This window comes from Suncus etruscus, chromosome X (assembly GCF_024139225.1).
Source record: "Suncus etruscus isolate mSunEtr1 chromosome X, mSunEtr1.pri.cur, whole genome shotgun sequence".
NCBI lineage: Eukaryota > Metazoa > Chordata > Mammalia > Eulipotyphla > Soricidae > Suncus > Suncus etruscus.
The window spans coordinates 31,364,303-31,377,619 of NC_064868.1; the positions used below are offsets into that span (position 1 = coordinate 31,364,303).

Genomic DNA, 13,317 nt, shown 5'->3' on the forward strand with positions numbered 1-13,317 from the left:
TTTTTGCCCAGTGCAGAAAGAATTTCCAGAATAAACAATTCTTACTTTAAGTGACATGAGAAACAAAAGAGTACAGGCAATATTAGGAGGCCTACTGACATCAAGCATCAAAATTTGGAGTCAATGGTAAAATCCATACCTGGCATCCTTATTTAGAGCTTTCAAAATGAATTTCAAGAATTTTATAACAAATGTAAACTCATGGGTTCATGGTAAAAGTCACTATCAGAATTCATTTCTTGAGCTTTCAAACTAGAGTTACAGGTTTTGTTTTGTCTAGTTTTGTTTTAGGAGGCTACAATCTTACATGTTTCTACAAGCCCAGATTTAAAGTGAGACTCTTAATAAAGACATTAGGGAAACTTGAAGAGTGAAGCATTTGTCAGGTTGAGCAATTCCTCTACCTCACCTTTTCGTGAAAGACTACTAGAGAAAACTCATTTAGTTGCTTTCCTTTATAGAACTAAGAATATCACTATTCAAACAGACAGCTGTGTTCAGAAATGGATGTGTGACATACATTCCCCAGTGAGTCATTGATATGGCCAAAGAGGAGTAAAATGCATAATTTCACATCTCTCATGCAAGAGTTATAAGACAAGGGTGACATCAAACTGAGTTGAAAAGAGAGGTAATTAAGGCTCCAGGGAATCACAATAAGCAAGGGTCAAAAGGATGCAATTTTCAGTGAATGCAATAGAAGCCTATTAGCAAAAACAGCCTGAAGTTCAGGTTAAAATTGCAAGGACCAATGGACACCTAGGAGACCTTTTGGATGGTTCAAAGTCAAACCCAACTAGGTTCTGCAACACATACACTACAGAGAACAAGAAAATGTCAGTGGAGATAACCACTGAAGTTGAATGATAACAAACTCATCATTGGTGTATGTATATTAACAAAAATATCACAATGATGAACAGTCAAAATAAAAAGAAGTCCAATATGGATAAAGAAGCTATCCATAATTATCTTTCATTATTTCCCATGCTAAAAAAATCACCACTAGAAATTACACAAAGATCATTTCCCCCTCCTAGTCATATAAAAACTGCTGATAGTACAATATTAATCTAACTGTGGAAGATGTTATTAAAGTCTGAGATCAAGACTTAATGGAATTAAAATTTAATAATTAAAAGTGATTGAGAATGTATGGGATCAGAATAAAACACTCAGAAGGAAGCCAACACTTAGCAGAAAATCAGGTTGAATAAGGCAGGTTACAGCTACTAGAATGCGGGGCCGGCGAGGTGGCGCTAGAGGTAAGGTGTCTGCTTTGCAAGCACTAGCCAAGGAAGTACCACGGTTCGATCCCTCAGTGTCCCGTATGATCCCCCCAAGCCAGGGGCAATTTCTGAGCACTTAGCCAGGAGTAACCCCTGAGCACCAAACGGGTGTGGCCCGAAAACAAACAATCAAACAAACAAACAAAAAAAAAACCCCAGCTACTAGAATGCTATGTTTATTTCATGCTTGATACTCATTAATTTTTCCTCAACCAATTAAACTGTGAAGTTTAAGTTATTTAAATAAAGGAAGAAATAAAATCCACAAAATCTAAGAGCACAAAATATAGCTGAAATAATCATAATCTTAAAAAATAAATACCCATTCATTATATTGTGATCATAGGAAAATATAAAGAGCATAAACACCTAAATGAACAGATGTGTATAAATATCATTAATGGATAAATTATGCAATAGGTAGCTGAGAGAATCTAAAAATTGTAGACTTTTTAATTAGCTAGAATTCATAAAGGAGAGAAAGAAATATATACAATCATAAAGAGAATCATAATAAAAGATAGAAGTGTTTTCCTTTTCGTTGGAAAGAATGAAAAAAACTAAGAGAAATAAAATAATCTAAACGATAAAAAAAGAACTCTCAAGATAACAGTTGTCCTCTTATTAAGAGATCAAGTGATAAAGTTAAACAAAAGCAATTTACAGATAAATTAAATAGAACAGAACTGAAGGCCACAGCAGTAGTACAGCAAGTAGATGCTTGCTTTGCATGCAGAAGACCCACATTTGATCCCTGGCATCCATATGGTCCCCCAAGGCCACAAAGCATGATTCCTGAGTGCAGATTCAGTAGTAATCTCTGAACATTGCCTGTTGTGGCCAGAAACAAAACAGAATAAACAAACAAACAAACAAACAAACAAAAAAAAGAAATCAGCAAAGCATTGAAGAGAAGATAGAAACATATGAAAGATAATTAGGAAAGAACACTAATTAAAAAATCTGTCTTCACCCCCCCTTTTTAAAGTCATATAATGTTGCAATCCCCATCACTTCACCAGTGTTCATTTTCTTTTTTTTTCACGCCTTTTTAAAAAAATATTTAGCATTTTTAGCTATGATAGGGAACCATGTAGTGCTAGGGATCAAAAGTACCACTTGTGTTATATCATGGGCCCTGAAAGCTCACTTCTAAATAGCAAGACATTTCAGAAGAAAATGGGATCATGTGGAGAGGCATAGTAGAGGGCCCAGGCAGTAGTGATCAGGGGATCTCTCCTAGTGGTGCACAGAAATCGATTTGCAGCCTAGAGAGGATCAAACCAGAATCAACCACATTATAGGAAAATGCCTTTACACTTGTATTTACTCTCCAGTCCTAGAATATTTCAGAATGATAGCACACACATTTTAGCTTATTATTTTTCTCAGCACCCAAATGACCTGTATTATTGACTACACAAAAATTAAACATGCCTATACAAGTTAAGCAAGTGACATAAAGTTACAAATTTACGAATGAGGAATTTTTGAGTGAGGAATTTGAAGCAAAGCAGTCTTAAACTACAATCCCTGCTCATTTGGTCACACATAGACTTATTAATGAAAAAGATCCAGAAAAGCTACTAACTTCTAAAGTCTTGCATTTCCCACTCAGCCTGGTGCACAACCACTGGTAGTTGGTAGTTAGAGTCTCAAGCTCCTTTTTTAAGGCCTCTTGTGCTGCAGGTGGTGCTTGAGCAATGACATTGTTTACTGACTCAGTAAGAAGTTTCACCTTTGCTTCTTTTTGCTGAGCCTCTTCTTTAGCTCTCTGAAAAATAAATAATAACATCTGAATGCAACATACCAAAATACATATGCCGTATTTCTTCCTCACCAGCTCCGACTAGTACAAATATATCCGACATTGACTTCTATCAGTTCTGCAAACTGAGACTGAATAAAATTAGACACTGAAAGAAAATTTTTATTTTCTTTTTGGAAGGGGGCACACCTGGCAGTGTTCAGCGATTAGCTACTCCTGGATCTAAGCTAAGAAATCACTCTTGGCGGGCTAGGGGAACCATATAGGATGCTGAGGATCAAACTTGGGTTGGCTGCATGCAAGGCAAGTGCCCTACCCACTGTACTATCACTCGGGTCCTATGAAAGGACAATTTTAAAAGTAGAATGCAGTAGTTCCATTGTAATAATTCGAAGGGTGGCTGATTTTTTTAATACTGATCCTCAACATTAATACTGTGAGTGTAATGTCTTTTTAATAGATAAAAGATACAAATTATGGACTGTATACATCAAACTAAAGGTTAAGATAATTCAACATAAATTTTCCTATACATGGATGCACATGGAATCTATTATGCTGAGTGAAATAAGTCAGAGGGAGAGAGATAGATGCAGAGTAGTCTCACTCATCTATGGGTTTTAAGAAAAATAAAAGACACTTATGCAATACTCTCAGAGGAAGGTCCAGCTCACTACATGAAGCTCACTACAAAAAGTGCAGTTAGATAAATAACTACACTGACAACTGTCATAACAATGTGAATGAATGAGGGAAGTAGAAAACCTGTCTCGAGTAGAGACGGGGGATGGGGGGTAGTGGTAGGGAGGTGAAAGATTTGGGGCATTGGTGATGGGAATGTTGCACTGGTGAAAGGGGGTGTTCTTTACATGACTAAAACCCAACTACAATGATATTTATAATCAAGGTGTTTAAATAAAGATATTAATTAAAAAAAAAGAAAGACAAAAAAGAAATATATAGCTATTAGGGAGTTATGAAAAAGGTAATTCAACATAGTCTTCTACTGTAAAGCAAAAGAAAAAAAAAGCCAATTGTGCAGAATCATGATTTCAAGTATTGTTGCTTATTTCTCCTTATTTATTTAGTTTATTTTACCTTCATCTCTTCAACTGCTTTCTGTAATTCATCTGGTGTTTTATATTCAAAATCTCTCTCCAGGTATTCTTCTTCAGCTTGTGTCATCCATTCATGCATTTCTGATAAATCTTTCTGAAGGCTTACAGTTTTATCCAAACCTCCTTTTAAGGCTTCTTTTCTGGCATAAACCTTCCATGAAGCAAACCCATAAGCAAAGAATGAATATTGAAAGTCATAAAGCATCATTAAATGACTACTAAGCAGTCTATAATTAATAGAAAGTTTATCTAGAACAAAACAAGAAGTTAAAAGCTTATGTGAATGAGGAAAATAACTCATCATGATTGGATGCACTTAATTTCACACAATTGTGAAAATGAAATAAAGCAATTTGCTGGGTGTTCTTAATAAAATGAACAAATTCCCCTATAACTATAATTTAGCTGTTGTGGATGGCAATGTTTTTCTTTGAATTGAGAAGTGAGGAAAAACAAACTGCTTTCCTAATATGTTTCAGTTGGAAAAGTAAATTCATTGGCACAAAAGATGTAATAATTCTTTGTGTTCGTAGATAACGTTTTACAGCTTCAACCATTCTAGCTACTTACCATAATATACCAATAGAAAATCCTCAGAAATAAGAAAATAAAAATAAAGGGTATGTTCACAAATATCATCAAAAAATTCTAAAAGATGGTACATATATAATAATGCAAAGATGGTGACATATATATGAAAGTAAACTCAGTATTATATAGTTTAAAAATACAAATTATTGGGATCAGAGAGATAGCATGGAAGTAAGGCATTTGCCTTGTATGCAGAAAGTTGGTGGTTCAAATTCCGGCATCCCATATGGTCCCCAATGACTGCTAGGAGCGATTTCTGAGCATAGAGCCAGGAGGAACCCCTGAGCGCTGCCAGGTGTGACCCAAAAACCAAAAATAAATACAAATTATTAACAATTATCACATGTAAACTAGCAGAAATATATGTGACTTTTTGGGAAACCTTCAACATATTTTTAGACAATAAATGGGAAAATGTATTAGAACATGTATAGTCATAAATCTAAGTGTACCTTCCAATTTCAATAATGAACCACAAAAAAACAAAGTATAGAGAGATGAATTGTAGTTTTCAATTTTGAACGCAACAGTATAATAGAAACAAACCCAAATGCACTTTCACGAATGACTGATTAAAATAAATTGTGATATATACATCTTCACTGAAGCAAAAAGTTGTTCAATATATAATTTTAAGTTTAAAAAGCGAGTTTCAAAACAGTGGGTGCAGTAATAGGAGATGGGCTTTCTGAAGCCTTAAAATGTCTGAAATACAAAATATATTTTTCCTTTTTTGAGCCACACCTTTTGGTGCTCAGGGATTATGGTACTCATGACTTGGAACTTAGGCAATCAATCTTGGTTGGGCTTGAGGGCCGAAAACTGCATGCAAGGCAGGCACCCTACCTGCTGGACTACTGCTCCAGCTCCTGAAGTTCTAAATATCTTACAGTATGATATATGACTTATTAATCATAAAACAGAAAATGTAAAACACCTAATAAAAATTATGTAGCAGACAAATGGCTTGGTAAAATGTACTCGTTTGATCATACTAAGGGAAAACATCTCAATTTATCATTAAAATGATTTAGTACCCTCTTTTATTCTCACATGTAAATCTAGTCAAAGTAAGTCATTCTCATTGGGATTAAGAAAACTATATTTTAAGGAAGAAAACTACCATAAAAAACAATTTATAGTACAGAACTTAATACAAAACCCTTTCATACTCTACCAGATTCTAAATTGTACAAATGTACATCCTCATATCATCATTTCCTCCTAGTTTGACAACGACCTTAAGTATAAAATAGTTAAACTACTCTAAATCTTGACTCTCCTGGGTGAATGTTAAGTTTAAACTATTTTATAAAATAGAAAATACTGAGGTTAAAATATAAAACTTAAACAGTTAAGTTTAAGCTATTTGAAGTACTTTTCTCTCCCAGTTATGTTATGCTATTAAAATATAAAGCTTTCTATCTGTCGATGTTAACAGAACATATCTGACTAATTATGACCAAAATTATATACAATTTTATTTATCTAATAAGCATGTAATAGGTCTAAGCAAACATGTCATTAAATTTCTACTTCTGCTCCTTTTCTATAATATTTTGAGGCAGCTGTTCAAGCTTTCAATATATTAGAGTAAGTAAAATAACATAATCAAAGATGTCAAGTAACATATATGATACTGTACTATAAAACTAAATCAGAAGATTGGATCAGCGGTTGCTTTATTCATTTTTGATTTTTTGGGGGGCGTTCACCTAGACAACCTCAAAGAATTGTGTTTTCTCAGGATTTGAACCCTCAACACACTCCAGCCTTCCGAGCTACAACCCAGGCCCAAGATTTAATATATTCCAATGGGAGAGGCTATAAAAAGTCATGTTGAGAAGAGAGCCCACAGACTAGCAATAACATAAGGGCTTCTGGATTCAGTTGTTAGCAAACTATAAGAGAGATACTTTCCTCTTCATTTGTAGCTTCTTAGCTAATTGGATCAGATAATTTCCAAGGTGACTTACAAATTCTTTCTCCATGGTTAGTGAGAAAGATATGTTAGTGGTCTTGCTCTTTAGATAACATTCTGTCAAATGTTTTGGGGTAAAATTATCATTTTTTCCAAACTACCATTTTCATGCTAGTATTACTAAGAGTCTAGCCTTAAACAGCCCAGTATCCCACTAGTTTTCATAGATTACACTGCTTCTACTTCACAGATCAAAGAGAAAATTCTTTCTATTTTTACTGTCTAGAATGGGAAGATCTAATATTTAGCACCCACATCATTTTCTATTGATTTTCCCCTGCCAAGCTTTGAAAAATGTAGCTAGAAGCCTTGCCAGTACTGAGGGAGCTACTTGGGACTAAGTAGCATAATGGATTTCTCCTCAGCCAGGTTTACCCTCCTGACCAAATGACTATCATCAAAGTAAGTTTCATTAAATTGGGGTATTGGGAGGGGGCTGATGCAGGAAGGGAGAACATGACAACGGAGGTGAAAAGCAAATATAGCTAATCATAATGAAAATAGACATTACGGGCTGGAGAATTATTACAGCTAGTTGGGTCCTTGCCTTGAATACAGCCAGCACGGTTAAATTCCTAGTACCCCATATTATCCTCTTAATCCTGCCGGGAGTAATTCCTGAGTACTGAGCCCAGAGTAACCCGAGCATTGCCAGGTGTAACTTCCCCCAAAACAAGAAAATAAAGTAAAATAAGATAGAATGACCCTAACTAAAATCTCTCAAGTCAGAAGTGGCAAAAAGATGAGAAGCAATGAGGGAATTCTATCATTTTGCTAGCCCATTAAGATTGAAAAATGGAGTGGTTGGCTTTGGGGGGAAAAAGCTCGAGAAGATACTGGTGGCTAGTGGATGAAAGGGATGTTAGAGAAATTACTTGTAATGGCAACAAGTAATTTGTGCTATTAGGAATGGGTAGCTGAGGAGGAACAGGAGACAAAAATCCCTGGAAGAGGCATAAAGGAGCTGAGATATCAGAATGAGGCAGAATCACCATGTTGGGTCCTGAAAATTCCAAGAATTATAGCAGAAGTACAATGAGCTAGAGGCTAATGGGTTAAGAAATAACAGAGTGGCCCAGGGGTCTTTGGCTAACTGGCCCACAAAGGTCTAGTAAGGAGAGGGAAAAGAATGAGCTACAAGTTTCCCAAATATATTTACCTGAATCCTAGACAAGTATTTCTTGAAAACTGTCCTTATAAATGTAAAAATATCACTGAACATATGTAACCAGACATTATTTATAATCCCCAAGCTTTGCGATTCAGATAGGTTCAAGTATGCCTGTGCCATCACCACTTCCTTTAGCAAATATGCAGAGTAGGTTCCATGTGCTAGAAATAGATCTATGTAGGCTCATTCAATTATTATAAATATCTTATATATAAATATATATTTATAAAATATATTAAACAATATTTTAAGAAAATAAAATATATTAATATATAAAATAAAGTAATTAAATATATATTTATAAATATATGCTATAAGTATATAAAATATTATTCAATTATAACAGCACATGTAGGTGATTCAATTATTATAAAATGCTTTTGAGCAGACACACTGGAAAAACATGACAAAGCACTAAGCAATGAAGCAATGTTTACAGGGTCCTCACATAGTCATGATGGGGTAATAGGAAAACATATATAATCAGGTATTTCCTGAGTTCCTGTGATTTGAACACACTGTCTGCCTCTGCAGCCACAGGAAATGCTTCCTCCTTCGAAATTTCTACCCGAAGCAATGGGCCAAGAATGGTTGGAAAGAGTATCTGATGAAATGGGCTCATTGTAAGATATGAGTTCGCTCCTACAAATTCACACACCAGACCTGAATTCCTGAGGCGTGTCCAATTCTTCAAAGGATACTTTCCTCTCCTAAGCTCATTCATTTTGCGTACCCTTTCCCTCCTGGAGTCTTCTCTTTTTCTAGTTAATGAAGCAGAGCTAACACATTGATCTAAGCACCAAACTCTAAACAGACTTGAGCACTGCCTCACCTTCCTCCCTCAGGGATATTTGACATGCAGACTTCTTCAACAAGCACAGCCATTTCTAATAGAATCAGAGAAAATAAAGGAAAACATGTGCCCTGGTCAGATGGAGCAACTATCAGGGGTACATGTTACTGTGGGTTCCTTAATTGAAAAGTCAGCCTCCCTAGGGAGTCTCACTTTAATTGCTGGGGCAGAATCAAGAAAAAGATGTGGCTATGTAACCCTAATGCAGAAACAGTGTGGACCATAAGCTTGCAGGAGACTGTGCATGAAGAAGCAACAACAAAATCCAAACAGATGAGCACTCTGACCCAGCCTGCCAGGAAAACTTATATGTTTCTTATGTTAATTGTGAGACTGTGCACAGAGTATAAGTAGTAATGAAATCGACTAATATTATAGATAGCAGCTCTAATTTTGTGCAAGAATCTGAAAAAATTGGGAAGAATTTGATAATAGCCAAATAATAAATTGTAAAGCTATATGGCAGAGGAACATAGCATTAAAATGTATGCATTATTTCTCAATCTACATGAATATTCCTCCTATTCTTGCCAATAGTATTTCCAGCTACACTACTGCAAGTTCTAAGTCTTCCATGTGAAATCCTGGAATCTTTTGCAAACAGGACAGATCACATAGCACTTTTGTTAATAAACTTTTGTTGGTGGTTGTTATTTTGGCTCCACGTGGCTGTTCTCAAGGCTAACTCCTGGCTCTGATCTCAGGGATTACTCCTATTAGTGCTAAGGGGTAAATAAGGGGTGCTGGGGAATAAAAGCTGTGTCAGCCAGGTACAAGGCATATGCCTCCCTACACAAAGGCCCTACACAAGGCCCTACACAAAGCACTTTTACACCACATTATACCACCAGGTATATGTCTAACATCTTTCCAAGGAAGCTGACACCTAAACAAAGGACCGGCTGTGACTCATGAACATAGTTCATTCCTCACACTGAGTTCCAACACGTATTCACCTGTCTTCATGAGCCTGGTTACAATAGTTTTTTGGAGATTCTCAAATGGACTCTCTCTCTGCCCCTGCCTCATAATCTTCTCCCAGAATCTCATTTATCCAAGTGTGTAAGCTTCCTCACACACACACACACACACACACACACAAGCATTGACTTTCCTTTCCACCTCTTCAGAAAAGACTTTAAAGATGAGTAAATTTAAAAGTAAGTTTCATGTTCCTGTGTTCTACTCTAGAATGTTCGTTGTAATTTAGAATTCTGACTGGCATTATTGCTAGGCATCTGTATGCTGTTAACTGATTTACTTTCTATGTTCTCTAGCAAACTATATCCTCAACTGGGATACTAAATATGATTCCCCTGTGAAGATGATATAAAATATATAATAATGGTGTAGTTAAACAAATATGTAATAATATAGAAAATAGAAATCCCTTTTCAAATAAATTATACATTAACAATATATGATTAACTACTTTAATAAATCTAGAACAGGAAGATCTAAATTATGCATACATTTTCTGAGTTTGGGATCACATCCATCAGTGGTCAGGACTTACTTCTGATTCTGTACTCAGGAATTACTCCTGTCAGTGCTCATGGGATAGATGCCAGGTGTGCTCAGGTAGAAGGCAAGCACTTTACATGTCAGATCATTGCTCTGGCATATGTGTACATAGTTAGAAACACCCTTCCCTCTATTCTTCATCCTTCCCTACTTGTATTCTTTGAGTATGAACCTTTCATATGTAGCTTATCATAATAATTAAAATCTTCGTATTTGAGAAATAGCAAGAACCCAGTTATAAATAGTTGGATATAAAACTTAAAGATTTGGAAATCATCCCATCCATCCTATTCCCATAATACCAGATTATGAAGTCTCAAAAGATCTTCAAATATATCGGGTTTTATACAACGTAGGTACTAATTATTTGGTTTCCAAATTCTAGTACCAAAAGATAAATGAAGAATTATCTTTTGACTGTTATTTATGTTTGGGGGCTACATCTATCTGCTCATTACTCACTCCTGGCTCTCCACTCAGGGACCACACTTTGTGAAGGTCAGGACAAGGATTCAGGATTCAGGCGATCAAACCTAGGTTGACCACATTCAGGGCAAGAGCTACTGCTTGAGACCCAGAGCAGTCATGTTTAACCAAGCATAGCACCACACAATTCTCTGGTAGCTAATTATAAAATACAGAATTTTGTATTTCTTTTCCATTCTCTAGAAAATGGAGCCCATAACTGATCCCCAGGTCTAAGCCTGGCTTCACACTTTTTAAGACATGAGCTTAATTCCTTGCTCCAAAAAACCTTGATCATTTGGTGAAAAAACGCACACGCATTCATGGGCAGGCTGATAACACTACAGGGGAATGCAGAGTGATTCTAGAAGGAGATAAGAGCTAGACCGGGAAGTGTGGATTTTTTTTTTATTTTTTTACTGCAACCGGCAAGTATGTTTACGATGCTTGTCTTGAATAATAAAGTCTAAGCACATTTTATGGCAGACAGAAGGTATCAAACAAGGGCATTTAAAGAGCAGGCGTGCTTTAACAGTTACAATTCATAAACATGAAGAACTGTGAGGTGTCAGTAATCATTTAGACTTGATACATTTCTTGCCATTGTTTCCTCCCCTTGCTCTAAATAAAATGGTGTTTTCTTTCTATTTATTCATTGAAGACGCTAAGCAAACTACTGCCTTTCACATTTCCTTTCCAGAAAACATAAGAGGGCAAAAAAAAAAAAAACTATTATTTAAGTAGTAATTTTCCCTGAACAACCCTTCTGGAACCGGTAAACTCCAGGAGAAAGCAAGCTGGTCACCCTAAGGCTAGCTCATATATGGGATGTTAATAGAAGTATTGGGTATTAGTCAGTGACAATATTAGCAAGGTGACATGCCTTGGTTTTTACCTTCATAAATTCCTTTCTTTTTCAAATTTTGATTTTACCTTTTGGCATGATTTCTTTTTCAACTTTAAAAGGTGACTGAAATAATCGAAGACTGCCTGCCTCAAATACACACTAAAGGAAATATCTCATTAATTTCAGAAAGGGGATTGATGTTATAAAAATAATTACTGCTTTAGGTCACAGTCTCACCTTTTGAAAAGAGGTATTTAAATATGTTGCTGGTATCTGTATTTGTTTTTTCAGACTTTAATCTTGAAAATTAAAAATATAGTACATAAGCAATTTGCTGCAATGTAAGAATGAGGAACATTTGAAGGTGTGCGTAGTGGTTTTGTTTATTTTCCACTGGCTTCTCTAGATTTTCTTGTCAATTCTTTCCTTAAAGTAACTCTACTGAAGAAATCACCTTTATTTGTCTTATGAAATATAAAAATTATGTCTCATGATCATGCATAGACATACATACATTATTTTAGATCTCTACAAAGTATTCAAATATAACATATATTTTGCCAATTCAACCAGTACTGTAAAGTTGTGCATTAGAGAAGACATTCAAGGAAAATAATACTTAAATATATTCTATTTTGGTAGGAATATTGTATTGAAGATCATTATCAGATCCTCATGAAGAATATGCACTACTTAAAATATGGATCATAGAAATATTTTATATGATAGACAAAAGCCAGTTTGAATTAATTTACAATATCATCAATAAATATTTTTGGAAGTGGTGACCTCAATGGTTCTCCAGGGACCAACAAGACAGTACCTATGTGCTGGAGTGTGGCATGTGGGGCCTGTATCCAATGCAATATATCACACTCTGCCCCTCTGAGCTGTCTTTCCACCCTACTGAGATGCGATTCAGAAAAGAAGCAATGATGATAGGACATTCTAAATAAAATAAAGTCAAGGCACAATGAGAGTGGTGATATCATACCTGCTGGCACATGTGGTCCCATTGAGTATTAAGCTGTTTGAGCTCAAGTTCCAGTTTAGAAGCAAACTCTGCCTCTGCGTCACTCTTTATCTTCTGCCCACCTTCATTGACACTGTTTAGACTGGGCTGTATTGTCTGAATATCACTGACAAGAAGCTAAGAAAATAATTCAATGTAAGCTAGATTAAAAAATGCTCACAACATATAGGAAGTACTATAGGAAACATAATTCAGTACTGTGACATTACCATGAATTTCATTCTTAAAACATGAAAGTCAATATAAATATACCAGTCAACCTTGAAAAGAAATGGGGATGCCATTATTGTTGGTATTCTTGTAGTAGGGGTGACCAGTAGCTGTGTTCAGGGTGGCATGCTGTGCCTGGACTTGAACTCAGGGCTCTTACCTGCAAAGCTGTTTATTATCTCTTTAAGCAATCCACCAGCTCTGATTAGAGTATTAAAAAAGTCAAGAATTACCTGGATTCTACTTAGACCAGATATAAAATAACTATATCAGTATATCATGATAGAAAGAGATGTGAAAATCATGGGCTTATACAATACTATTTAAAATAGTTTTCAATGATATTACAATTGCTTACAGCATGATGGATATGAGTTAAAGTTGTTGATAAATCTTTGGAAAGAAGATTATTTGGGAGGATACGAGACTACCAAGATGTACTTATGAGGGTCAGGAACACCACCAGT

At 35.6% G+C, this 13,317-nt stretch overlaps 1 protein-coding gene across 1 annotated transcript in view; it reads right to left on the minus strand.

The window, feature by feature from the left end:
• Positions 1-13,317, minus strand: part of DMD (dystrophin) — a 2,686,579-nt gene that overhangs the window by 1,691,857 nt on the left and 981,405 nt on the right. The window contains exons 25-27 of the mRNA XM_049766737.1: positions 12,602-12,757; positions 4,156-4,326; positions 2,881-3,063 (exon numbers count right to left, since the gene is read on the minus strand). Of these exons, the coding sequence (XP_049622694.1) occupies positions 2,881-3,063; positions 4,156-4,326; positions 12,602-12,757 (510 nt within the window). The remainder of the gene's footprint in view (positions 1-2,880; positions 3,064-4,155; positions 4,327-12,601; positions 12,758-13,317) is intronic.